Below are 24,674 nucleotides of genomic sequence, written 5' to 3' on the forward strand. Positions count from 1 at the left end.
TTCCTACTTCCCTAGCCTATAAGAGCGTATTGGTGTCTTGCAAAGTGCCTGGGACATTGTAAGGACCCACCCATTAATTAGCTTCTTTCATTTAGGAAAATAAAATAGTGGAGCTTAAATGTATACCCGTAGTTATATTTTGGAATGAGTTTTAATGGCCATTGATCCTGTATTTGATCCCTCAGTTACGGCATCCCTTTTCTGGAATGGGCATGCTTCTATTTCTACCTGAAATCTGGCTGGTCTTGAGCCTTAGGCAGTTTCTAAAGAGTAACAGAGCCAGTCAGAAGATGGTTTTTTGGGGGGATTTTCTGGTTCACCTTAAAAGTTCTTTACTGGTGAACTTCTTTTTGAAGGATCACTCACATGTAAATGTAGCCACAGTTAACACAGTTCATATTCACGTCCATGACCAGAACTGGGAAGTTAAATCTGCCGTCTCTGTCACTTGGGTGTGGTTGTGGCTATAGTTAACTCAGTTCATATTTGTTAAATGACTAGACCTGGGGACTTGAATCTTCTGCTCTTTTGTACAAGTTCAAAAGGTGGGGACAGCTACCCCACTAAAACTCCTGGGGCCCGTGGGAGATGCATGAGGAGTCTGTCTCTAGGGCGACTGCTTTTCATTGGGTTGGACTGTTGATATATATGGCTTAATAGTCATTCCTTCCTTTTCCGCTTTTCCATACAGGATCACAGTCACCTTGTGTATAGCACCATTCCCAGGATGCAGGAGCCAGGGCAGATTGTGGGGACCTACACGGAGGAGGACCCTGAGGGAGCCATGTCTGTTGTCTCTGTGGAGACCTCTGATGATGGAACTACTCGGCGCACAGAGACCACAGTAAGCTAAGACTTGTGTAAGGCCTGGGATAATAGAGGAGGTCCTCCTCTGGTCTTCAGTGGTGAGGGGGAGAGATTAAGCACTTAGGGTGGATGAAAAGTATTGATTCGTAGTGAAGGCATAAAGAAAGTGATCTCTGGCCAGACAGGGAAGATAGAAGAGAGGTGGGAAAATTGAATGGAATGGGGAAGGGAGAAGTCTACAAGGTCTATAGTAGCTTCCCTAATAGGCATAGATTTCCTGCCTGGGCACTTCCTATAAGGTGGAGAGAAGGGTAGATGGTAAAATGTAAGGCATTTCTATATAAAGTGAGCTGGCAGTAGGGGTTTGTTTCATTTCTTGGGTCTAAAATTTAGGCTTATATTGTTCACTCTTTTCTCTTTCTTACGTGAAGGTCAAGAAAGTAGTGAAGACTGTGACAACACGGACAGTACAGCCAGTCCCCGTGGGACCAGATGGACTGCCTGTGGATGCCTCATCAGTTTCTAACAACTATATCCAGACTCTGGGGCGTGACTTCCGCAAGAATGGCAATGGGGGACCTGGTCCCTACGTGGGCCAAGCAGGCACTGCTACCCTTCCCAGGAACTTCCACTACCCTCCTGATGGATATAGCCGCCACTATGAAGATGGTTATCCAAGTAGCAGTGACAACTATGGCAGTCTGTCCCGCGTGACCCGCATTGAGGAGCGATACAGGCCCAGCATGGAAGGTTATCGGGCGCCTAGTAGACAGGATGTGTATGGGCCCCAGCCCCAGGTTCGGGTAGGTGGGAGCAGTGTGGATCTGCATCGATTTCACCCAGAGCCTTACGGGCTAGAGGATGACCAGCGTAGCATGGGCTATGATGATCTGGATTATGGCATGATGTCCGATTATGGCACTGCCCGTCGGACTGGGACACCCTCTGACCCTCGCCGACGACTCAGGTAGGGAAGAAAAGGGGAAGGTAAGGGTCTTAAACCAAGACAGTGAAAAGGGGTAGCTCTTCCTTTTCCTTCTACGTGTTTTTTTGAATCAGAGACACTTGGGTCTTCCCTTTTGTGACTTTACCAAATATTGACTTGCTTTTTTGTCTTTTTCATGACAAAAGGCCTGTATTCTAGATTATCTATAGATAATGACTTGTGGTTACTGGTGTACATCCTGAAGAGTGGCCTTTGCTTCCATGCCAAGAGTTTCTGCTATTTCTGCCCAAGATCTGGCTCCCTTATAGTGATAGCAGCACAAAGGAGCTTGATGCTTTAGGGCTATGGGATACTCCCTTGCTCCTGTGAATTTCTTCAGCATCTGGTTTGGCAGTAAGACAGAATTGAGGGTTTTAGGCTTTCAGGGCCAGAAGAGACAGTTAAGGGTGTATGTGAGAACCCTCCCTGTGGTGATTTTAGTCTCAAGTTAAAAATAAACCTTGATCTCATCAAAGCCCTGACACTTTGTGTTTTGGTTCCTACGTTTGATTATAAAGTGAAATGGGGGTAGCATCCTTTGAGGGTGGTATATTAGTGACTTTGAAAGGTCACTAAGCAGCTGCCTATTCTGACTTTGCTACTCATCCGTGGGGATTCTTTGGTGATGTGAAAAAGGTAGTGATTGATGTTTGGGCTGGTAGAAGGTTTGCCTTGAAAGAATGCTTTGGAATGGGGGTTGGCAAACCTTTCTGTAAAGGACCAGATCGAACTATTTTAATACGCTTTGCAGGCCATATATCGTTTTTGTTGAATGTTATTGTTCTCCTTTTACAACCTTTTAAAAATATAAAAACCCCTTTTTACTTCTGGGACTGTACAAAAACTGGTTTGGCCCATGGGCTGCCAACCCTGTTTTAGAATAAATCAGAGACATAGTGTTTTCCAGGCAAGGGAAAATAATAAGAAATAAATAGGAGAAGATCTGCAGATGTCTTGGTAGTAAGGATATCCTAGCAGCTATTGTTGAATTTCTGAATGGGGTCCTAACCTTCTAAAGCAAATGCCTTGGTGCTCGTTTTCCTCATATTAGGTAGCTTTAGTTAATAGTGAACTGGGCTGGGCCCAGGGTAGAGGCCCCATTATCTAAACCTGAGTCATTCACCTTCTAGGTATTGTATCATTTGGACAGCTAGGCCCAACTCCCATGTTACTCACCTTTTATTGGGGCAGGGGCAGCAGGGTGGGCACCAGACTTCAGCTGGTGCGACTTGAAGCAGTGGTAGATAACAGCTATCACCAAAGGAGTCTGTCCAGGGCGTTGGCCTGTCTGCTTGTTAACAAGTCTGCTTTCCTGACTTCCTCATTAGTAGAGTGATTGGACCTAGGTGGGTGTGGGTGGCCAGGTCATTCTCTGCTGTGGCAATTGATAGAAAAAAAGAGCGTTTTGGGCCTGGTTTTTGGGTCTGTTCCAGGGTGGCACTGGACTTGGAAACCTGCTTGACTAGCAAGAACATTAGCTGCTTCCTGTTCCAGGCCTAGGAGAGTAATACAAGGTCAAACGGAAACAGTAAGGCAGAATGATTAGTGGAAAAAGCACTGAACCAGAAGACTTCTAGTTCTAGTTGTGCCTTTGCCACTAGCTATATAGCCTCAAGCAAGTCATTTAATCTTTCTGGGCACAGCTTTGTTATTTGTAAAACAAAGGAAAGAATGTCATGATCCACTGCTGGTAAAAGAAGGAAATACTACTGAGGGACTGAAATCTTCTTGGTTGTGGCGATTGTTTTTGTAATTGCTTATACTAAAATAATAATGAAAGTAAAACATGCTCACTACAAAACTGGAAAAACCCAGAAAGGCACACCAGCCACCTGGAAAGAACTATGGTTAACATTTTGGTACACTTGCTTTGGGTTCTTTTTTCCTATGCAGGTAGACTTACTCGACATACTCTGACTTTATTTTTCCCCTACTGAAATGGAATCTTCCTTAACATTACTGTTCAGTAGCCTCCTTTTAAAACTTAGCCTTAGCGGCACCAGGGTGGCTCAGTTGGTTGAGCATCTGCCTTCTGCTCAGGTCATGATCCCAGGGTCCTGGGATAGAGCCCCACATCGGGCCCCCTGCTCAGTGGGGAGCCTGTCTGCTTACTTGTGCTCTCTGTCAACTAAATAAATAAAATCTTTAAAAAAAAACACAAAAACTTAGCTTTATCACCTGTTCATTTTGTTTCAATGATATTAAAAAATAGAGATTTTTCTAAATGCTTTGTCCATCAGAGTTGCTGTTGAGTGGTATGAGGCAGGGCCTCTGCTCCAGCTAACTTTGAGGGTTTGGTGACAGTGGGAGGGGTTTTGTGGAACAAACAACAGGCTTATTTGGAGAGTTCCACACAATAGATTCTCCTCTCTCCTATGGGAGCCAGAGAGTGAGATGAGCTCTCAGATAATGGGTCTCTTCCTTCCTGGTGGTTATGAATAAATAATGGTGTGACTGATTCACCCTCTAGTGGTTGCTGGTAGTACTGAAATTAGGAAGAATTCTCTCCGGTGAGACTTTCTCTAAACCTTCCGTTGCTTCATCTGTTCTTTTTCTTAGTCACTGGGTATCCCAAATGCTGTGGTGTTCAGTAGCCTCTGTTTTGACAGAATCCAAGGTATTGTCTTTAGAAATTTGGAGGCTAGCAATCATATCTGGAACACATTTGTTGAGTAGCAGAGTTGACGTTGGGTTGAACTGTGAAAATTAATGTTCAAACTTCTACCAAAGCCGGGTCCCCTTATGATGTAGCTTGAAGGCCTATACTGTTTTTACTCTTATCATCTCCTCTTTTATAATTTCCAAAATAAGATAAGGAGAGGCTTAAATAAGAAGTGTGTTTAAGGGTCTAATCCCACCAGCTGTTTCCTGTGTGTAAATGCCTCATTTCCTGTGTAGCTGAAGGCTTGTAAGAATTGTTCTCAGACATTGTTTGCTGACTTCTTTGGTTTAACTCTGTCGTCTAAGGGTTTATTTCAGTCTCTATCCAGAGAGCTTAGCTGTCAGGTATCATTTAAGCGCTAAGCAGTCAGGATTTGGTTCTGTTTTTGTGATTAACATCTCTGAATGCTTGTTAACTCTCCTCCGAGCTAGTAAACTTGACAGGAAAATGGTAGTTTTAATCTAACTGCAGATGCCTTTAAAATTGTTCCCTTATCGCCTTAAGAAAAATTGATCAGTATATCATTTATGCAAAGGAGAGGTAAGACCTAGAGTACTAGAGCTGAAGTTACTCCTGCCTTCTGCTTTGGAGGTGAGGGGTCATGGGAGCTCACCAGGAAACCAAACTCGACAGTTTGATGTATTCTTTCCCTCTTGGTTCTTCCAACACTGTAGGAGCTATGAAGACATGATTGGTGAAGAGGTGCCGTCGGACCAGTACTATTGGGCTCCTCTGGCCCAGCATGAACGGGGAAGTTTAGCAAGCTTGGATAGCCTGCGTAAGGGGGGGGCCCCACCCCCCAACTGGAGACAGCCCGAGCTGCCGGAGGTGATAGCCATGTTAGGGTTCCGGTTGGATGCCGTCAAGTCTAATGCAGCTGCATACCTGCAGCACTTGTGCTATCGCAACGACAAGGTGAAGACCGACGTTCGGAAGCTTAAGGGGATCCCAGTACTCGTGGGATTGTTAGACCACCCCAAAAAGGAAGTGCACCTTGGAGCCTGTGGAGCTCTCAAGAATATCTCTTTTGGGCGTGACCAGGATAACAAGATTGCCATAAAAAACTGTGATGGTGTTCCTGCCCTTGTGCGATTGCTCCGAAAGGCTCGGGATATGGACCTCACTGAAGTCATCACCGGTGAGTTACGGGCACAGGGGCAACTGTTGGGTTGGGGCTACTATGACCCCTAGAGATGTTGAGAGCTAAGAAGGACTTTCAGCCCTTTTATATTTGACTCAGGGTTGTGGACTAGTGGTCTTTGGGGCAGATCCATCTCACTGATTTGTTTGGATCACAAGGTTTTCAAAATTTTAAAGAATTGGTTGCTGATATTTAAAATTCAGAAGATTTCACTTAAAATTCCAGGTGCTTGGCTTCTATTAAAAATGGTGAGAACTGGCAACAATGGATCTGTTGTGCTACCTGACACTAGTTGGTCCGAGCTGACTGGTAACAGGTGTTCTCCCGTTTGCAATAATCCTGAACATACTCCGTTGTCTTTAGCCAACTACTGCTATATAGCAAGTTGTCTCCCCAGCACTGAAGCTGAGTGTCTTGCTATTTTTCCACTCTCTTGTAATTTCTTTTAAATATCTGCTTGTCCTGACTCACCTGCCTGGCATGTGTAGACATTTGAGCTTGTGATCCTTGCTTTTAGAAGAGTTGTTATTCATATTGTGGTTTGTGATCCATTAGTGTGTATTGAGCACAGTTTTGTGGATCCCAATCAGTATTTCAAAAGAAAGAAAGAACAAAAAGTGGGATAGATTATTAGTTCTCAGTTAGGACTGATCTTGCCTGCCAGAGGACATTTGCAATGTCTGGAGACAGTTTTGGTTGTCATAACTTGGCTTGGGAGGGCAGGAGTGCTACTGGCATCTAAGGAGTAAAGGCCATAGATACTGTTCAACGCCTAACAGTGGACAGGTCAGCTTCCCACAACAAAGAAATACCTGGCCCAAGAGGTCAGTGGTACTGAGGTTGAGGAACTCTGATGTAGATAACCCAGAGAGCTTTGTTTATATATAGTAAATATTGCTTTATGAAACTGTATTTCGTGATGTACATGTATGTATGTATATGTTGAGCCATAATGTATGTTTCTTATCATGGGTCACAAACAAAAGCTTGAATATCATTACAAGGTATTTGCTCATTGGGGAAGACTGAGAAATGATAGAATAAGGGATTCTCTTTGACATTCTTCTAACATCCTGTCTTGGGTGTTGGAGAGGTATCTGATGAGTTGTCTCTGCCAGGAACCCTGTGGAATCTCTCATCCCATGACTCAATCAAAATGGAGATTGTGGACCATGCACTACACGCATTGACAGATGAAGTGATCATCCCACATTCTGGTTGGGAGCGGGAACCTAATGAAGATTGCAAGCCGCGCCATATTGAGTGGGAGTCGGTGCTCACCAACACAGCTGGCTGTCTTAGGTAACATAAGGGCTTTGAGAGAATGAAGACTGAATTTTTGAGGGCTAACTTAAATTTAAAAAAGAAATTCTTTTTTAATCCTTTAGCCTGTCATTCAGCTTCCATTCCTATCCATATTGCATACTGTGACTCCATCCTGTCCTACCTTTGTCACTACTCGCTCGTGTGCCCATACGTCTATGTTGGTTTACTTGTTCCCCTGCACATCCTCACTTCTGTGCCCCTTTGACTTTGTTCATTTAATTTTGTGAACATTTGTTCAAAGTCTACCACATGGAAGGCAGTTGTCTAGTCCAGAGCTTGAGTGTATCTGTGGCTCTGTCCTCAATGACCTGTATTTCAAGTAAAGCTGCAGGGGCGCCTGGGTGGCACAGCGGTTAAGCGTCTGCCTTCGGCTCAGGGCGTGATCCCGACGTTATGGGATCGAGCTCCACATCAGGCTCCTTCTGCTATGAGCCTGCTTCTTCCTCTCCCACTCCCCCTGCTTGTGTTCCCTCTCTCGCTGGCTGTCTCTATCTCTGTCGAATAAATAAAAATAAAAATCTTTAAAAAAAATAAAAATAAAAATATCAAGTAAAGCTGCAACAAATGCAACATAAGGAGTACAAAGTACTAGAATGGTGGTGGTGTGAGGGAGAGATGTGTTCTTTCTTCAGTGCCCTTGTCTCTTTATCTTTTTTTTTTTTTTTTTTAAAAAGATGTTAAGTTGGGGCGCTTGGGTGGCACAGCGGTTAAGCGTCTGCCTTCGGCTCAGGGCGTGATCCCGGCGTTATGGGATCGAGCCCCACATCAGGCTCCTCCGCTATGAGCCTACTTCTTCCTCTCCCTCCCCCTGCTTGTGTTCCCTCTCTTGCTGGCTGTCTCTATCTCTGTCAAATAAATAAATAAAATCTTAAAATAAAAAAATAAAAAGATGTTAAGTAATCTCTACACCCAACATGGAGCTCAGAGAGATCAAGAATTGCATGCTCTACCGAATGAGCCAGCGAGGCACCCCTCCTTATTTATCTTTTGAGGCTAAACTCAAAAGTGCCTTTATTTCATGAAAGTTTTCCTGATTTCTTCTTATAGCCTATAAATGCTGCAATATATTCTTTCTCTTTTTGGAATATACCCCTGTGTGCTCTGCCCCATTCTTCTATTTATTTCTTGCACAGAAGTACAATCTATTTGATCTTAAAGTATTGTTCTTGGACCCTCCGTAGTCATGTGTCATTCCCCCACCCCCTCTCCCCAGCCTTGTTATAAACGCCCTGAAAGCAGGAATTGTCTTACTCAGCTTTCTCTCAACTGCAGCGCCTTGCTTATAATAAGTACACATTAACTGTTGGAGTAAAAAGAAAAGGTATGGAGGTGGCTGTAGATGGTGAAGATACTAAGGGAGGATTTCTAAGTATGAGTCATCTTGAAGGCTCTCCCTTCCCCCTCAGGAATGTCAGCTCAGAGAGGAGTGAAGCTCGCCGAAAACTTCGGGAATGTGATGGTTTAGTGGATGCCCTCATTTTCATTGTTCAGGCTGAGATTGGACAGAAGGATTCGGACAGCAAGGTAAGTTAATGGCTGAGTGAATTTCATTCACAGCAACCGTGAAGGTACCTGTAGTGCAGACCTCACCATCTAAGGCTTTGAAGTGACAATAAGTATCTACCAGCCCCCGTTCCCTAAAGTAGATGTTCACTTTAGAAGAAAACAGTTTTCTTCAGAATTTCCTTCACCTATATCATCTATTTTAAAGCCGTTTAGCTGTATTTCCAAGGTTATATATTTTCCTAAGTAGGAAAAAGTCAGGGTGATCCTTGGTTTTGTGTCACACACCTAATGGTGGCGGAAACCTTCCATTAGCCTGAGGCTGTAAGGATTTTGAGAAGCTTGGTGCGCTTAAGAGGCTTTGTGAGTGATGATGGATGGGGCTGTGTTTTTGGGGATCAGTATTTTAATACTTGAATCATGGAAACCTGTACTTGCTGGGAAATCATGCTAGGCATTCTCCTCGTTCACCGACCCCTTTATGTTGTGTTTCCAAGCTTGTGGAGAACTGTGTTTGCCTTCTTCGGAATTTGTCCTATCAAGTTCACCGGGAGATCCCACAGGCAGAGCGTTACCAAGAGGCACCTCCCAATGTTGCCAACAATACTGGGCCACATGCTGCCAGTTGCTTTGGGGCCAAGAAGGGCAAAGGTGAGTCTTCGTTCTTTGTTTCTTCCTCTTTAATGTAGGATGGGAAGAGGAAGGAACACTTTTAGCTTTAGGTACAAAATACTTGCTGAGCAGTATGTGAGTCTGCCTAGTCAAGGATGTCTCCTTGCTCTGTAGCTGCTTCTCTGTGTCTTGTGTTTCATTCAAGGCGGTGATAATGGTGGTGGTGGTGGTACTAGTATCAGTATGGGGGCAGCGAAGGACAAGAACTCAACTAATCTGGGGCCTTCTCCCCCATTCCTCCTTTGTGTTTCCTGTGTTTTTCTTTTCCTTTCTGCTTTCCTACTTATTTGCCTATGATCCTGTTGACATCGCTTTCCTGCGTTTTTCTTCCTTCCTTTCTTTCTGCTTTCCACCTTGGGTGACGCACTGGAAGATGAGTGGTTCTCCAGAGGTGAGTGAAATCTTTTAAGGCGCTTTCCTACTTCTAATTTGCATGCTTTGGTTTTAGCTTCCCTAGTATTTCCTAACCCTTCCCTGTGGATGCATGTAGGAAAATTCAGTTGAGGAAGACCATTGAAACAAGTTCAGCTCTTTGGAGCCGATGGCTCATGGCATGCTATTCCTGGGCAGTAATCCCAGTTACCAGAACTCAGGACAACAGCAACAATGGTGTTTATCCTCATCTTACCTGTCTGCTGCCTGTTTTCTGTCCTTGTTTCTGTGCAGCCACCTGCTGGGACGGGGGAGGGGATCTTGGTTTTTTGTTTTTTCTTTTTGGTGTTTTTTTTCCCCCTCTTGATGCATCTCTGATCCAAAAAGATTTTGACTGAAGAATAAAAAGTGCACCAAGTGGACTTTTTCCTTTCTCAAACTTTTTATTCCTCTCTCCTTTTTTTAATTTCCAAAGGGAAAAAACCCACAGAGGATCCAGCGAACGATACAGTGGATTTCCCTAAAAGAACTAGTCCAGCTCGAGGTAAGTTATCTTTTTCTTTTTAGTCTCCAGGAATCTCATACACATAGTCCACAGATGAGTCGGGTAGCTTACATTCGACTGTGCAGTGTAATTACTGTTCTGTCCTCCAGCTGTGGATGCAGAGTGATGGCGAAGCATTGGGAAACTGGTATTGTAGCAGTAACTTATGAAGGACGGCTTGCTTTGGCAATTTTCAGATTATTGGAGGATGGGTAAGGTCCTGATGGCAGTGTAGGCCAGAAACACAGGTGCCCTAAGTAACCGCTACAGTTCTTAGGACTCAATCATTACCTGTTATCAGAAGCCTCTTTCTCACAGTTTGGGGGTTCACGTTTATCAGTACAGTGGCTTTAAAATTCATAGCTCTTCATGGATATAAAAACCTTACATGTTGTTAAATCTAGGATAGGACTTTCACTTAGTCGTAGTAAAGGTGGGCAGAATGACTCAGTTAAGTTAGAAACAATTCATTTGAGGTGAGGAATCTGTTACCCTTAGTGTTGTCAGTGGACAAATGAATCCCCCGAGTACTAAGGCCAAAGTAAACTGTGAAAGAAAAGAGGAAAGGAGGAAGGAGAGAGAGGAGTGCATATGATGGGTTGATGTCTCCTCTTCTCCTCTTACCATGGATGAATTATTCTTAAGAAGGTATGGACTCGAGCCTCTGAGTTGGCTGTTGGGTGGGTGAGAGAGTGTAGGGAGCCTGATGGTATAGAAGCATAAATCCATCAATCCAGAATACTGAGGCTGGACTTCAACTAGCCAGAGCCTGGCATGTAAGGACTGACTAGCCTCTGTTTTTCTGCCCTTTCTTGTGCAGGCTATGAGCTTTTATTTCAACCAGAGGTGGTTCGGATATACATCTCACTCCTCAAGGAGAGCAAGACTCCTGCCATCCTAGAAGCCTCAGCTGGAGCTATCCAGAACTTGTGTGCTGGGCGCTGGACGGTGAGTACCTTTTAGAAAATGGATTTAGAGGTGGGAGAGCTCAGCTAACGAGTTTGCCGCCATTTGTAATCTGTTCCATTTCTTTCCGTGTTACTTCTAGTATGGTCGATACATTCGCTCTGCCCTGCGTCAAGAGAAGGCTCTTTCTGCCATCGCCGACCTCCTGACCAATGAACATGAGCGGGTAGTGAAGGCTGCGTCTGGAGCACTGAGGAATCTGGCCGTGGATGCTCGCAACAAAGAACTCATTGGTAAGGGGTTGGATGTGAACCATTAGTTCAGCGTGTGGAACAGAGCCTCCATCTGGCTGGTGCTATTTAGTTTATTACTGAAATGACAGAGGAGGGATCCCAGCTAGCCCTCTGTAGTTTGCAACCCCGAGGGTTCCAGTTTAATCGTTCTTAGAAAGACAAGAAGTGATGACTCTTCAAAAGCAGAACAGAAACAGCTTTATTTATTAAGCATATCCTTTGTTAGTAGGCATTGTTAACACTTCCGCACGTTCTCATTGATCATGACCGTTTTATAGAAGTCCAGTTTTTTATAGAATAAGGAAACCAAGGGTCAGGGAAGTTATGTAATTTCCCCAGAGTTAATATAGGTGGGCTTTGGCATAGCTCAGTTTTTAAATTCATTATGACTATTTTATTGAACTATTACAATTTAAATATGTATACTGTTTTCATTAGACTGAAAAGACTAGCATATTTGATACAAAGTATCCATGTTGTTTCAATGTGACTAGAGGAGAGAATAAAGGAATAAGAAGGACCATAAATTCATGGCTATTCCAGGTCCTTTGCTCTTCTGGTATGATAATCCTGTAGCAGAATGAAGTTGATTCCTGTGGACAGTACCTGCGTTTTCTGTGATCAGGGTAGTTAAGTACAGTCTCAGTTCCTCATAGCTGGTCTTGGCTTGTTCTCCCTGCACACGTGCCTTTCGTCTTAACGCTGTAGGTAAACATGCTATTCCCAACTTGGTGAAGAATCTGCCAGGAGGGCAGCAGAGCTCTTCCCAGAATTTCTCTGAGGACACCGTGGTGTCTCTCTTGAACACCATCAACGAGGTTATTGCTGAGAACTTGGAGGCTGCCAAAAAGCTTCGGGAGACACAGGGCATTGAGAAGCTGGTGTTGATCAACAAATCAGGGTGAGAGTTTAATGCTTAAAATGACAGCTGGAAGAGTTTGAGTGTGAGAGGGAACCTGCTAGAATGGAGTGCTCCCCTTTTGCATTTTTCTAAAGTTATTTTCCCTTATTTACATGTGAAGTGTGAAGAGATGTTGCTCTGTTTTTTGTCTTAATGTTGAGCTGTCAATTGATAACCTGATTTTCCATCGAACTTTTTTTTGTGTCACTGTCGGGGACAGAATATAGAACTTGGTGAATACTTGATCTTGCCCATTCTGGCATTTCTGTTGTTACATTGTATTAGAGAATACAGGTTCTCAGCTTCTTCCCGGGTCTTAACGTCCAAATTCCATCTGGTATTACTTTCCTCCAAAGGAACCGTTCAGAAAAAGAAGTCCGAGCAGCAGCACTTGTATTACAGACAATCTGGGGCTATAAGGAACTACGGAAGCCACTGGAAAAAGAAGGATGGAAGAAATCAGACTTCCAGGTAGAGCAGCTCTGGGGCCTGAGGCGTGTACCTTTCTGTGCTGGGTCTCAGGTACCACCTGTCTTCGGCTTCTTCTGCCTCACTGTCCCATTAAGCCGTACTTTATCCCAAGTCTCTGTTAGGAAATCATTTGGCTTACTTTCACCTCCTCCCGAAAAGAGTGGTGCCTACGCTTCATTTGCTGCCCAAACAGCTGTGGTCTTCCTCTGCGTCACAGCATGCTGTCAGTGCTGTCGTGATGTAGGAAGGTGGCCTTTTTGACTTTTCCCCAAATCTGCCATGCCCTTTGAAGGAATTTGCCGGAGACTGTGTCACCTTCTGATAGTATGAGTGTTTGGTACCTCTTTTGTCTCCTGAACACCATCAGGAACATAAATAGAAGCTGTAACATCCTAGTTTGTTTCACTGCAGAGTATATTTAACCTGTATGAGTCATCTTTCGGTAAGAGTTGTATTTGAGAAAGGGCCCTAGAGGTCTCTGCCCACTGGGGAAAAAGATGTGGGTGAATTCAGTATTCTGTGACATTGTTGCATTTTATGTTTGCCTCCAGGTGAATCTAAACAATGCTTCTCGAAGCCAAAGCAGTCATTCATATGATGACAGCACTCTCCCTCTCATTGACCGGAACCAGAAAACAGGTGCAGTATCCAGGGGGCATACCCCTCTGCTTTTATTCCACCACTGCTGTTCTTTAGTGGACAGACTACCTAAGGAATAGAATATATATTTATTAGTGAATAAGCTAGTCTTTTAATAAAGGGTAATAATACTTCACCTGGGGATTGTACGAGGCAGGAGCCTGGATGAGATCCTCTATCCTTGCTTGTACTTACAGTGACAGGACAGTGAACCCTCGTCTCACCATATTCTCTCTTTGAGAGAGAATGGACATCTGTCATTGTACAAATGTAAGGTGTACAACACAGTGATTTGATATATGTATATATCACCTAATGATTATTTTTTGCTTTTTAAATTCCCACATAATACCAAGTAACATATAGGCTGTTAAAAATTAGAAAATACAGACAACCAGAAAAGTAACAACAACAAAACCACTTACTTCTATTACCCAGAGATAACCGCTGCTCTTTGTGGTTTTATCTTTTACACACTTGCCATGTGAGCAAATACATTTTCTCCCAAAAGATGAATTACATATTTTGTTTTATGAAATGTTTTCTTTTTCGTGGAAGTGTATATTGTAACCCTTATTATCTTGATGACACTTGGCTTTTGCCTCAGGGCTCTTGAAATGTGATGTGAGGATCCCCGTGTCTGTTGACGTTTGTGCCAATTGTGTGAAAGCCCTGCTGGTACGCACTGCTGGTGCACACTGGTACTTGCTGCGGCAGCCCTGGCAGTGACGCCAGACCAAAGCAGTCGTCACAGTCTTTATTGCGTGGACTCACAACTTAAAAGAAGAGCCAGTTTCACCTAAGAATGTACTTGATGGAGCTCTAGAAATTAATTTTGCTGTTTCTAACCTTGAGTATGCATCTTCTTGAAAGATCCTGTGCTGCATACAAAGTATGATGGTCGACCTGAGGGAAAGCACTGGCGCTATAGCTGGAGTTTCTAAGTGGACTAGCCACTCTTTTTATGGAATGCCATTTTTCCTTGAAAAAAAGACCAACTACAGCTCTTCAGACTTGGATATTTGCTAGATATTTTCTCAGAAATGAATGCAGTGAGCTTGTCACTCTGAGGAAAATTAAGTGTGACCATACTTGTTGCCTGAATTTTCAAGTGAAAATGATAACTTTGGCAAACTTGTACCTGCCATTATGAACCTGGTAACACCCCAATACTTAAAAGACTTTTTATTGAAATCAGTGGTGATGGTAATGAATGTGATTTTTTTTCTTTTTGATATAGGATAATGAAATGTGTTAACATTTAGAAGATCTGTATTACGCTATGAACCAGTGTTTTCCAAGTGACCAATGCATGATGTTTCAGAATCATGCATGGGTAATTGACCCGTTCAAAGTGCAAGACAGACCAGTGCATTTTAATTTAATGAAGTATGAAGAGTTCATTCATTTGGATTCAGGTTCCATAGTGTTGCTAGCCTTAGAGGAACTGTACTTGTTGAGCGTTAGTATGCTATCAAAGAATATCCACAATTATCTGAAAAGATTGTTAAAATTCTCCTTTTTCCAGTGTTTTATCTGTGGGAGGCTGGATTTTTCTCAGTTCAGCAAAATAGTAATACATATGGCATACACCAATGAATGCTTTTTGGATCTTCATAATTTTTAAGACTGTAAAGGGGTCTGGAGACCATTAATTTGACAATTTCTGGCTCAGAGTGAATGGTTTCTTATGTTAGGAGTCCTTTGGAAAGGGATCTCTTTAAGTCCCATGAGGGCTTTGTCAGTTGTCTGGCACATAGTGGGTGCTCAGTAAAAATTTGATGAGAGGGAGGGAGGACCAACCAGAGAGCAGTTTTTATTAGTATAGAATTTGAAGAGTTGGTTTTTGACCTGGATAACTTTCTGACTCTGTATAGATAAGAAACCTGATCGGGAAGAAATTCAGATGAGCAGTATGGGATCAAACACAAAATCATTAGGTAGGTGATTAATTCCTGCCTGAGGACATGGAGTAATATTTCACTGGGATGAGAACTGTCTGGTCTTGCAGTTTTTTTCTAGCACCTTCACCATTTACCATCCTGGGAGAGCATTCATTGGCTGGACATTTCCATTTATAAGGATATGAGGAGATTTAGTGAAACTAGATCCATCTACTTTATTCCACATTCCCACATACTAAAAGGTTTAAAAAAAAAATTCTCCACCCCCACCCCACCCCCACTTATTACAGAATCAAGTGTGGGTCCTTAAACTGTCAAAGCCTTTCACCGGCTGGCCCCAGGCTCCCTCTCCATCTTCCTTCCATGTATTCTGTTTCAGCCCCCTGGTCTAATTTGCTATTTTGTCTCTTTATACTTTTTTGATTTTGCTCAGGTAATACCTCCTACTGGAATGCCCTTCCGTTTTGCTTTGCTAAATTTTCTTCATCCCCAAAGGCTTAACCTTAGTCCTGTCTCCTTTGTTAGGTCCTTCCTGACTTGGCTGCGCACCTCACTCTCTCTCCTCTTAATTCCAATACCATTTATAGACAGCTCACTTTTGTTTAGCTTTATTATCTATGTCCTACAAGTTCTTTTTAAGTCTGGGACCTTAAGTCAAGGACCAGACCTTAATGCCTTTCTGGAACGTTTGACAAAGTTTACTTCCCAACAGGGGTACCTCATTCACACTTCTTTGCTTAATATATATTGTACACCAGAGGGAATATCCTGTTGTACTTTTTTCACTAGATAACAACTATTCCACACTGAACGAGAGAGGGGACCACAACAGAACACTGGATCGATCTGGGGATCTAGGTGAAATGGAGCCATTGAAGGGAACACCCCTGATGGTAATTTCTCTTTTATATACTATTGTCCTTCTAAGACTAGTTCTGTTTTGAAACCTCCACGTTTTGTGAAATAGGAAAAAGAGTACCTAGTGAAAGACAGTAAGTATCCTTTCCTGGTAGGGATTTTCAGGTAAAATAGGAGTTTTGACTCTTGTTGGGATTTCTTGGGTTATAATTCTACAATGGTCAGGTTAGGGGAAGGAAGACAATAAATGTGTTACTGATGTGACTAATGCTAATTTATCTATTCTCATATGTTACTCTCTTCCTGTACCTGTCTTGTCTTGAACATCTTGCCCTTTTCTTGCTATTCTCTTGTTTTGTTTGAGTTGACCAGTTTTGGGATTTTTCCTTAGATCTGGCACACACTCACGAGGTTTCTATTTCCTAACCTCATACTAACAAATTGCATGTGTTCACAGCAGGACGAGGGGCAGGAATCTCTGGAGGAAGAGTTGGATGTGTTGGTTTTGGATGATGAGGGGGACCAAGTGTCTAACCCCTCCATGGTATGTCCTCCAGCCACCCCCAAGATCGTCTTGAGGAAGGAGGCCCCTGTGTGCCAGCAGTTTGCCAATCATGCTGATCTGATCAGGCCAGAGACCCTAGTCTCAGCCATTTGGAGCTTGGGGGGTGCTGCTTCTCTGATTGTTGCGTCTTAAGAGTCTGGGACATGCCTCTGGTGATCTGATTCTCCATTATGTGCTACTTTCCTCCCTCCAGATTTGCTCAGCTGTTGTTTGGTTCTCCTCATTCCCAACTCTATTAACATCTCTTTCTCTTTTTTCCCTACAGCAGAAGATTTAGCACCACTATCTCCGCTACATCTGAGCTTATAATATATGTACTTTTATTTTTTGGTGGTGAAATGGACTGATGATTTTTCCCTTTCTTCGCTGGACTATTGTGCCAACTGCCAGGCTGCCTCCTGCCCTTATAGCCCTTATAAGTGGCCGCCTTCTTTCCACCAACTCCTAACTTCTTCCAGTGAAGCTTAATTGTCCTTCCTCCCCCCTCCAGATCCCCTCCAGTTGCTCCCAAGAAGCCTGTCAGTTACATGCATATCACAAGAAACTGCTGCAGATTAGCTCTTTTTACCAGTTCTCCCTGGAACTCATGGCCTTGTATGGAGGGAGGGAGCGAGTGGGAGTCCTCACTGGAAGCCATGGGAAGAATTGGAAGTTACATGCTGTATATGCAGTGTCCAGCACTCTGATAAACTGATGATTCTTATCAAGATTTTTTTTTTTTTGCTGGTGGGGAAGGGACTTTTGTTTTTTTTTGGAGAATGGGAAGTGTGAGCTCTTCCCTTATCCCTGATGACTATTTTTGAATCAAAGAAGGCTGGCAACATTGGCACATTCCACCTGGTAAGGGCCCTTGAGTAAGTGAAGGTCTCCTAAAACTGAGATTAAGAAACCTTGCTCTCCTCATCTCCAGGGCAGGGACCATCATGGACCTACAGACTCCATCTCTTCTCCAAGCCTTCTGCCAACCCTGGGCTCTGCCATTGCCCCTCACTGAGGCTGTCCTTAATCTTCCTCTCCCGTCCTGTGATAATGTCTGCTGACTTGGTCTGGCCATTTGCAAGAGGCTGTAGAAAGAGGAGACTGTATCAAGGAAGATTTTTTGGGTGAGAAGGAGCAGAAAGATGTCTTCTGGGGAGGAGAAGAATCTCTAGGAGGAGCTAGTAGGAATATACATGAATCAAGTTAGTCTGAAACTGGCAGGAAGCTTTGAAGCTGGCTTCCCCCCACCCCCTCTTTGTGTCTCCCTTTCCTACCCTGATAGCCCTGCCCTCCCCTGCCTCTTCCCTGGATTGGTTGGCTGACAAAAGGACTTGATGTACATAATCCTGCCCCCTTTACCCTTAAAAGGTGGGGATCGCCCCTGGATTTGCCTCTTCTTTGTGCCTTTGGCCTGGGGTGCATCTCCTCCTTCCCTTCCATGTGCCTTTCTTTGCCTCTGCGGTCTCATTTTCATGATTTTGCAAATTATATTTTGTTGCTTTCTTACCCACTATTGGCCCTAAATAGCAGAAAGGAGAGGTGACCTAGAGAACCTCAGATTCTCCATTGGGAATTAGTAGAGCCTCTGATTTCAGCCATTCAGCTTTTGCTCAATAGTATATGGTTGGGATTTTGCAAAAATCCTGTTCTGATGAATCTCAAAATGTGGGAGGAGTGAGTGGTGTGACTCTTACTCCTTAGTTGCCCAGAATTTACTGTCATCTCTGAAATGGCTGGAGGGAGGTCACTTCAATGCCCTCCCTCCCTGCCTCCCCTGCCCCCCACCCCAGTACCTCCTCCTTTCAGTTAGTGTTTATTAGTGGGTTGGGCTAGAGGAATCAGCTGCTACGCTGGTTGGTGTTTTTTTGTTTTTTTTTTTAACTATTCTCCTTTTTTGCCTTTTACTCCTCCCCTTAGTCTAAAAGCTCTGTTGAATGCAACTGGAAGTCTTTATCCTTCTCTCTCCCCCTCCCCTTATATATTGAGGCTATGGGGTAGGAGAAAAGTGCACAACCCACCACCACCGTCCCTTCCCCTATGCATTAGAATCCCTTATTTACCCTTTCCCCCCCTCCCATTTCTTCCCACTCCTTTTCTGGCAAAAAGGAGCCTTTTCCTCTCTTTGACCCTAAAAACATACTGCACAGGGGAAATTGCCCCCATCTGGACCTGGCTCCACTCTTGGTTTCTCTTGTCCTCTTCTGCGCTTTTCCTGGTGCTCTTTTTCTCGGTGGGGTGTGGGTAATAGAACAGCCATGGGCTTTTGGGGACCTTTAACTATTTTTTTTCTTTTTTGTTTATAAAAACACTAAACATTCAATTCCAGAGAACCAAAAATCCCACCTCTCCACCGAACACTACTAAGGGGCATGTCTTCTGCTCCATACCTTTCCTGTTTTTCTTTCTCTCTTGTTAATGCTTTTAAAAACAAATGAGTTTTTTATATAAATAAAGTTTTTAAAGTGTGTATGTGGGGGGTCTGTGTCATTTCTTCACTTTAAGCTATATTTCTTCCCTCCTTTTCATCTTGGTTACTTCCTTATGTGTATCCATGTCCTTCTTCTCTCCAGAGCAGCCAGAAGGGGGTTACGTACCAGGATGGATTTATTGTGGGCTCAATGCCAACTCTTACCAAGCAACGTTCTTTTTAATTACGTGTGAAACATTTTTCCTCTTAAGATTCTTAAAAATTAAATGTGGCTAAGTAGAGTACAGGAAACTTACTGCTAACTTAGAGATAGGAAACTGAAGTACAAGGAATTAATTACTTTCTTAGTCACTGGAATTCTTTTGCAACATTTGATAAGATGAATGTTGAACAAAGCCCATTGCAATACATGGCCCTCTTGAACATTTAAAATTTATGACTAAAGGGTTAGAAGCTACCAACTCCAACTGCCTTCCTAATAAGAAAATGTATAACTAAAAGGCGCATGTATATAAGTACTGAATACTGGGCCACAATGTTGCTTTTCAGGCTATCGGTAATCCTTTAGTAAGAAGACAAGGGACAGACCTGTAGCTGTTCTTGTGTCCTACCAAATAATAGGTGGATGGGTAGCGAACACTTGTTGGGTTGCTAGGGATTGTCTTTACTGCAGAGGCCAAGGATTAAGATCTATGGAAAGAGACTTATTTTTCTGGGGCCCCTATTTCCTGTTATATAATTAAAAAACTTGAGAATTTATGTAAAATGCTTGCTGTATGCCCAATCTTTGGATTAAAAATCTAGCGTCTGATGATGGTCATGTCTCAATTTTGTTGGACTAGGTCTTGGGTATGAAAACTTTCTTTGGGCTAGTGAGACCAGGAAATCTAAGTACTGTGACTGGCCCCTTTTTTTTTTCTTCAAAGATTTTATTTGTTAGAGCACAAGCAGGGGGAATGGTAGGCAGAGGGAGAAGCAGCCTTCCCTCTGAACAAGGACCCCGATACGGGACTTGATCCCAGAGTCCTGGGATCACGACCCGAGCTGAAGGCAGACACTTAGCTATGCCACCCAGGTATCCCATAGCTGGTCCTTTTTAAAGCTTGTATGTAACAGCTGTAGTTTTAGACTAGAAGGGTGAATCAGAGCTAAAAAGCTATCAGAGTTTGCTTTCCAAAGAGGTTTGATAGCTTCACTTGAGATGGTTTTCTGTGTCTGGAAAACCCAGGCTACAGGTGAATAGCCTTTATTTCTGTTGTGTTTATTATCCACTGATACTGAGCTATAAACAAACCTTGCTCTTCTCCCTCGTCCCTAGGCTGGTCCATTTGTTTGATCTCATGAAATATTTACTGAGCATCTTCTATGTGCTACACATTGTTTATATTAGGGTTAGAGAATGAAACAGATGGATACTTTCTCTCTACAATCCATGAGAATCCTATATGATTAAGATCTGTGGTCTTCTATTTTTTTAAGCTCTGCACCCAACATGGGGCTTAAACTCATGACCCCAAGATCAAGAGTCGCTTTCTCCACCGACCGAGCCAGCCAGGCACCCTAATTTGTGGTCTTTTAAAAATATTTCTCCTGTCTCTACCTAAAATAAGGTGTCATAAAGAATGATCTGTAAATCCCCTATACCTCTTAGGTGTCTTGACGCTGATTTAGTAATGCTTTTGAAGCTTTTTGGTATCTCCTACTAACATCGACTTGAGGAATCCGGTGGATTTTGTCAAGATTTGCTGATGTACTTCTTGATCCTTTAGAGCCTGACTTGTTTTCTGGAAGTGGGTATAGATGATACTCCACGCTCTTCGTTCTCAGTGAGGCTTTTTTTGGGGGAGGGGGTGTGAACATGTTTGTGAAATAGCCGACTGTAACGGGTCCTGCTGTGACATACTTTCTGACAGCTCAAAGCTATGACCTCACTTGGCCACTTGTTCTTTCTTGCTGAACTTCAAGTATTTTGTTACAAAGTGGAAATATCTCCCCCAGGAAGTACTAAGGACCAACCAGCCTTTCTAGATCATTATTTCTCAATTTGGTCTTTTTATCTGGAGTACAGGATAGTAGAGATTCATGTTGGTGTTTATATGGATAGACTTAACAGACCAACTAGACCTCACCTTCTGGATCTGAACAAGTGTACAAGAATTACCTGGGAAGCTTGAAACATGCAGGTCACTATGTTCCATTTCCAAAAACTGATAGAATAAAAGCGACTCAGGAATCTAAGATATTGATAAGTCACCTAGGTTATTCTGATGCCTGTGGTCAGTTAATTGCAACTTGAGACCCTGATCTAGTTAATGGCGTGCTTAAGGTTCTAGCCTCAAACTAGAACCCGGGAAGGCTGGCTCCAACTCCGGTGGTGCTGTTACTAGCTCCGTGGTGGGTGAGATGATAATCACAGTAAGGGAGAATTCATAGGGAAAACTTGATTTCAGAGTAATGAATTTCTTACAGTCGAATTTGGGATAATAGTGATAGGCTGGTGTGTAGGTAGAAAGAGTTCCTATCTTTACAAATCGTGCCCTACAGATAATGTTTAGGCTGCTGAGAGGTGAAGTTAGTCCTTGGTATGGGGCCTGGTAGTGCAGAAAGAATCAAAGCTTTGGAGTTGCTGACTTTGACGAGAGTGTCACTTGTGGCTACAAAGTGTACCTGAACTGGGGAGTCTGTGGCCCCATTGGCCAAAGCCAAGGAGGTGTGTCTGGAAACTTAAATCACTCCTGAAAGACAGGCTACTGCAAGAAAGCGCAAAGAAAGACAAGACATTGTAGGAGGGAATTTCTTTTACACATAACCTATGACTTCTGACTTTCCTGTTGTCTGACAGTGTCACTCAAAGTATTAGTTCTTCAGCTGACCCATCCGGAAGTTACAGGCAGACATGGAGAGAAAGCTGGAGGAAGTGAGGTAGGGAAAGCATGAAAATAATCATTTTGGTTTGTCTGCGTTATCATATCCTGACTTAGTTTTTCTCTTCATGTGGTCTGAAGTGACCAGGACCAGCTATCCACAGGTGGACCGAGTCAAGAGCTTTACACTTGTTAGTATACATTGTAAGAGCCGTAAACATAATTGTAAGCATGGTGCTTTATTTTTAGCGGAGGAAAAAGTGCTACGTTTCTCTCCATATACATCTCTATCATTGAAAAGGGTAGGTTCTTCAGTGAGGATGCAGAAGGGGATACTATCTTGCTGTCTTTCCTCAGGTCCTCTGTTAATGGGCACAGTCTGAATGCCCTAAGGTGGTTGTGCCTGAGAAAAAGAAAATACAGGTTATCTGTGGTGAAGTTGTTCGAGGCACTTACTCTGCTCTTCAAGCTTTTTTTCCTCCACCTTTAAGGCAAGGCAAGGTTAGCTTTGATCTTTTGAGAACTTTGGGCTCTGGGTGGTTGTACAATCTATTCTTGCCAGAATCAAGGGTGGGCGGACTGTAGCGCGTATAGCTGGGACTGGTTCAGGCTTCTCTTGGCATTTTGGTGGGTTAGATAATCTGAAATGTCATTTCAGCAGAAACAAGATGCTGGGTAAAAGTATTTATAAATAATACTTATGAACACATTGATGAGCAAGCATAAAAATAAGGAATCTACGGATCTTCAAAATGAAGTGAAAACTGGAATCCTAAGAAGTAAGCAATTGCTAAAAGCTAGCTTTTACCCCGAGTGTTTGCCAAACTCAGCAGACTTTAAGCATCTATTTTAATGACTCTACAGGGTATGGGAAACTGGAAATCAGTTTTGCAAGTGACTCCAGGTAAAGCTGGAATACCCTCAGTGTCAAGGTAAATAAGAAATGAACTGTGCAGAAGGCAGCAGCAGGGAACTTACTTGTCTCAACCATGGTGCTAGATGGAAGGAAAAAGAAGTACAGTATCTTTCCTGAGAATTCATAACCACAAGATGGCCCTCTGTGGGTTGTCAGTACAAATTCTTGTGCACTGCCTGTGTGGTCCAAAAAAATTGTAGGTGGGCAATTTAAAGTGCTACTTAGTTGGTCATGCCTCCAGGTGATTTCCAGAAGCAAATGCAATCCCTGTAATGCTTCAGTTCCCAACAGATACTCCTAAGGCAAATGAGCAGTCCTACTCCAAAATAATGATGCACAAAGAAAAAAGGCCCCATGAGAGAAAAGGACGGACAGAAAGACACAAGCTGATCCTGAAATACTTCAGATGTCGGCATTGTCACACAGATGGTAATGAAATAACGTTTTGATTACAAACTAAAACAGGCTTGAAAATAAGAGGACAGCAATCCAGATTTGAAAAAAGCCATTTTCAATGAGGAAAAAGACAAAGTTGAACTAAAAACTTAGATGAAATAGGTTGGAGAAGTTGAAGGGCTGCTAGTGAAATGGAAGATCTCAACAAATTCTCCAGATGAATTCCACACAAGAAAGAGAAGAAGGAAGAATGGACAATAGCAACGATGTTGAGGTAGGAAGAGGCAATGTCCAAAGATAGGATGGCTGATAAATTTTCAAATTTGGTGAAAGGCACCAGACCTCAGATTTAGGAATCCCAGTGAATTTCAAGCAAGATAAAAAGGCAACTCATTTCTAGAGACAAGGTGAAATGCAGAAAACTTAAAACCTTGAGCAGCTAGAGTGAAAACAGGTAGTTACCTGTAGAAAACAGCCCGGATGGGTAACTTCTCAGCATCAACAATGCAAGCCAGAAACCTGGAATTCTTACCATTCATTCTGTTGAGAACTAAAGAACTTTTATCATGGAAATTGACACTTTGTGGAACTTTAAAGAAAGGGGTCTAAGAACATTTTCTGATAAAGGCAAGTTTTGCCTCTTGGAAAAGGTAAAATCTACAGGATGTTCTTGAGGAGGAAGGAAGATTATCTCAAATGGCAAACCAGATTCTAGAAAGGACACTATAAACAAAGACTGGTAAATGTTGGTAAAAGTAAGAAAGCATTAACTTAGAGCAGTATGTAATTTCTGAGAGGGGGATATGGCCTGGAATAAAATTCTGGACAATAGCATGTCAGTTGGGGTGATGCCAGCACTAAATTTCATGTTCTTACATTCAGGGGGAAAGACTTGTGTGGAACTATGCTTTTTTAGCTAAATAGCTGAAGAATAGACAGAGCATATAAGTTCCAAACCATTCTTAGGAGGTAAAGAGCCTACCTCTCTTTCACAGCCCTGGGGCATTGTGTGTGGCCTACGAAGTAGCTGTGTGCAGGGAAAGAGCAGTGAAGTGTAAGAAGGGGAAAAGAACAGATTCGAGCAGTTTCCGTTAAAGTGAAGTTAAAATTTAAATGAAGATTGTTTGCAGGCTGGTATGTGAGTTGGTCAGCCTGACCTAAAGACAGAAGATCAAGACAGAGTATTTTCTTTTTTTTTTTTTTTAATATGTAGAATCTACATTTTATTTTATTTTATTTTATTTTATTTTATTTTATTTTATTTTATTTTATTTTATTTTGACAGAGATAGAGACAGCCAGCGAGAGAGGGAACACAAGCAGAGGGAGTGGGGGAGGAAGAAGCAGGCTCATAGCAGAGGAGCCTGATGTGGGGCGATCTCATAACGCCGGGATCACGCCCTGAGCCGAAGGCAGATGCTTAACCGCTGTGCCACCCAGGCGCCCCAAGACAGAGTATTTTCATATTTTGTTGACTTAGTTGCTGATCCCTTGAGTACAAAGTCATATTTGCCTGAGTGGTCTCACCCTATCCTAATAGGGC

At 42.9% G+C, this 24,674-nt stretch overlaps 2 protein-coding genes across 10 annotated transcripts in view; one reads left to right on the forward strand and one right to left on the reverse strand.

Annotated features, from left to right (window-relative positions):
* BTBD18 (BTB domain containing 18) overlaps positions 1-3,085 on the reverse strand; it is a 44,361-nt gene extending 41,276 nt beyond the window's left edge. The window contains exon 1 of the mRNA XM_002922716.4: positions 2,969-3,085. The gene's annotated coding sequence lies outside the window, so the exon portion shown is untranslated. The remainder of the gene's footprint in view (positions 1-2,968) is intronic.
* Positions 1-19,765, forward strand: part of CTNND1 (catenin delta 1) — a 46,699-nt gene extending 26,934 nt beyond the window's left edge. For 4 of the 9 annotated variants that reach the window (XM_034645120.1, XM_019803224.2, XM_019803228.2 and 1 more), the window contains 17 exons: positions 692-844; positions 1,239-1,774; positions 5,129-5,592; positions 6,714-6,897; positions 8,328-8,445; positions 8,922-9,075; positions 9,470-9,487; positions 9,944-10,012; positions 10,833-10,960; positions 11,061-11,211; positions 11,920-12,112; positions 12,469-12,583; positions 13,135-13,222; positions 15,100-15,162; positions 15,916-16,019; positions 16,442-16,528; positions 16,815-19,765. In XM_034645120.1, coding sequence (XP_034501011.1) covers positions 692-844; positions 1,239-1,774; positions 5,129-5,592; positions 6,714-6,897; positions 8,328-8,445; positions 8,922-9,075; positions 9,470-9,487; positions 9,944-10,012; positions 10,833-10,960; positions 11,061-11,211; positions 11,920-12,112; positions 12,469-12,583; positions 13,135-13,222; positions 15,100-15,162; positions 15,916-16,019; positions 16,442-16,528; positions 16,815-16,826 — 2,637 coding nt within the window. In that variant the 3' untranslated portion in view covers positions 16,827-19,765. The remainder of the gene's footprint in view (positions 1-691; positions 845-1,238; positions 1,775-5,128; positions 5,593-6,713; positions 6,898-8,327; positions 8,446-8,921; positions 9,076-9,469; positions 9,488-9,943; positions 10,013-10,832; positions 10,961-11,060; positions 11,212-11,919; positions 12,113-12,468; positions 12,584-13,134; positions 13,223-15,099; positions 15,163-15,915; positions 16,020-16,441; positions 16,529-16,814) is intronic. The other 5 variants (XM_019803225.2, XM_011229249.3, XM_019803227.2 and 2 more) reach the window with 5 other exon arrangements.
* Positions 19,766-24,674: the final 4,909 nt, after the last annotated feature.

The sequence above is a fragment of the Ailuropoda melanoleuca genome, chromosome 16 (genome assembly GCF_002007445.2).
Source record: "Ailuropoda melanoleuca isolate Jingjing chromosome 16, ASM200744v2, whole genome shotgun sequence".
In the NCBI taxonomy this organism is placed as follows: Eukaryota; Metazoa; Chordata; class Mammalia; order Carnivora; family Ursidae; genus Ailuropoda; species Ailuropoda melanoleuca.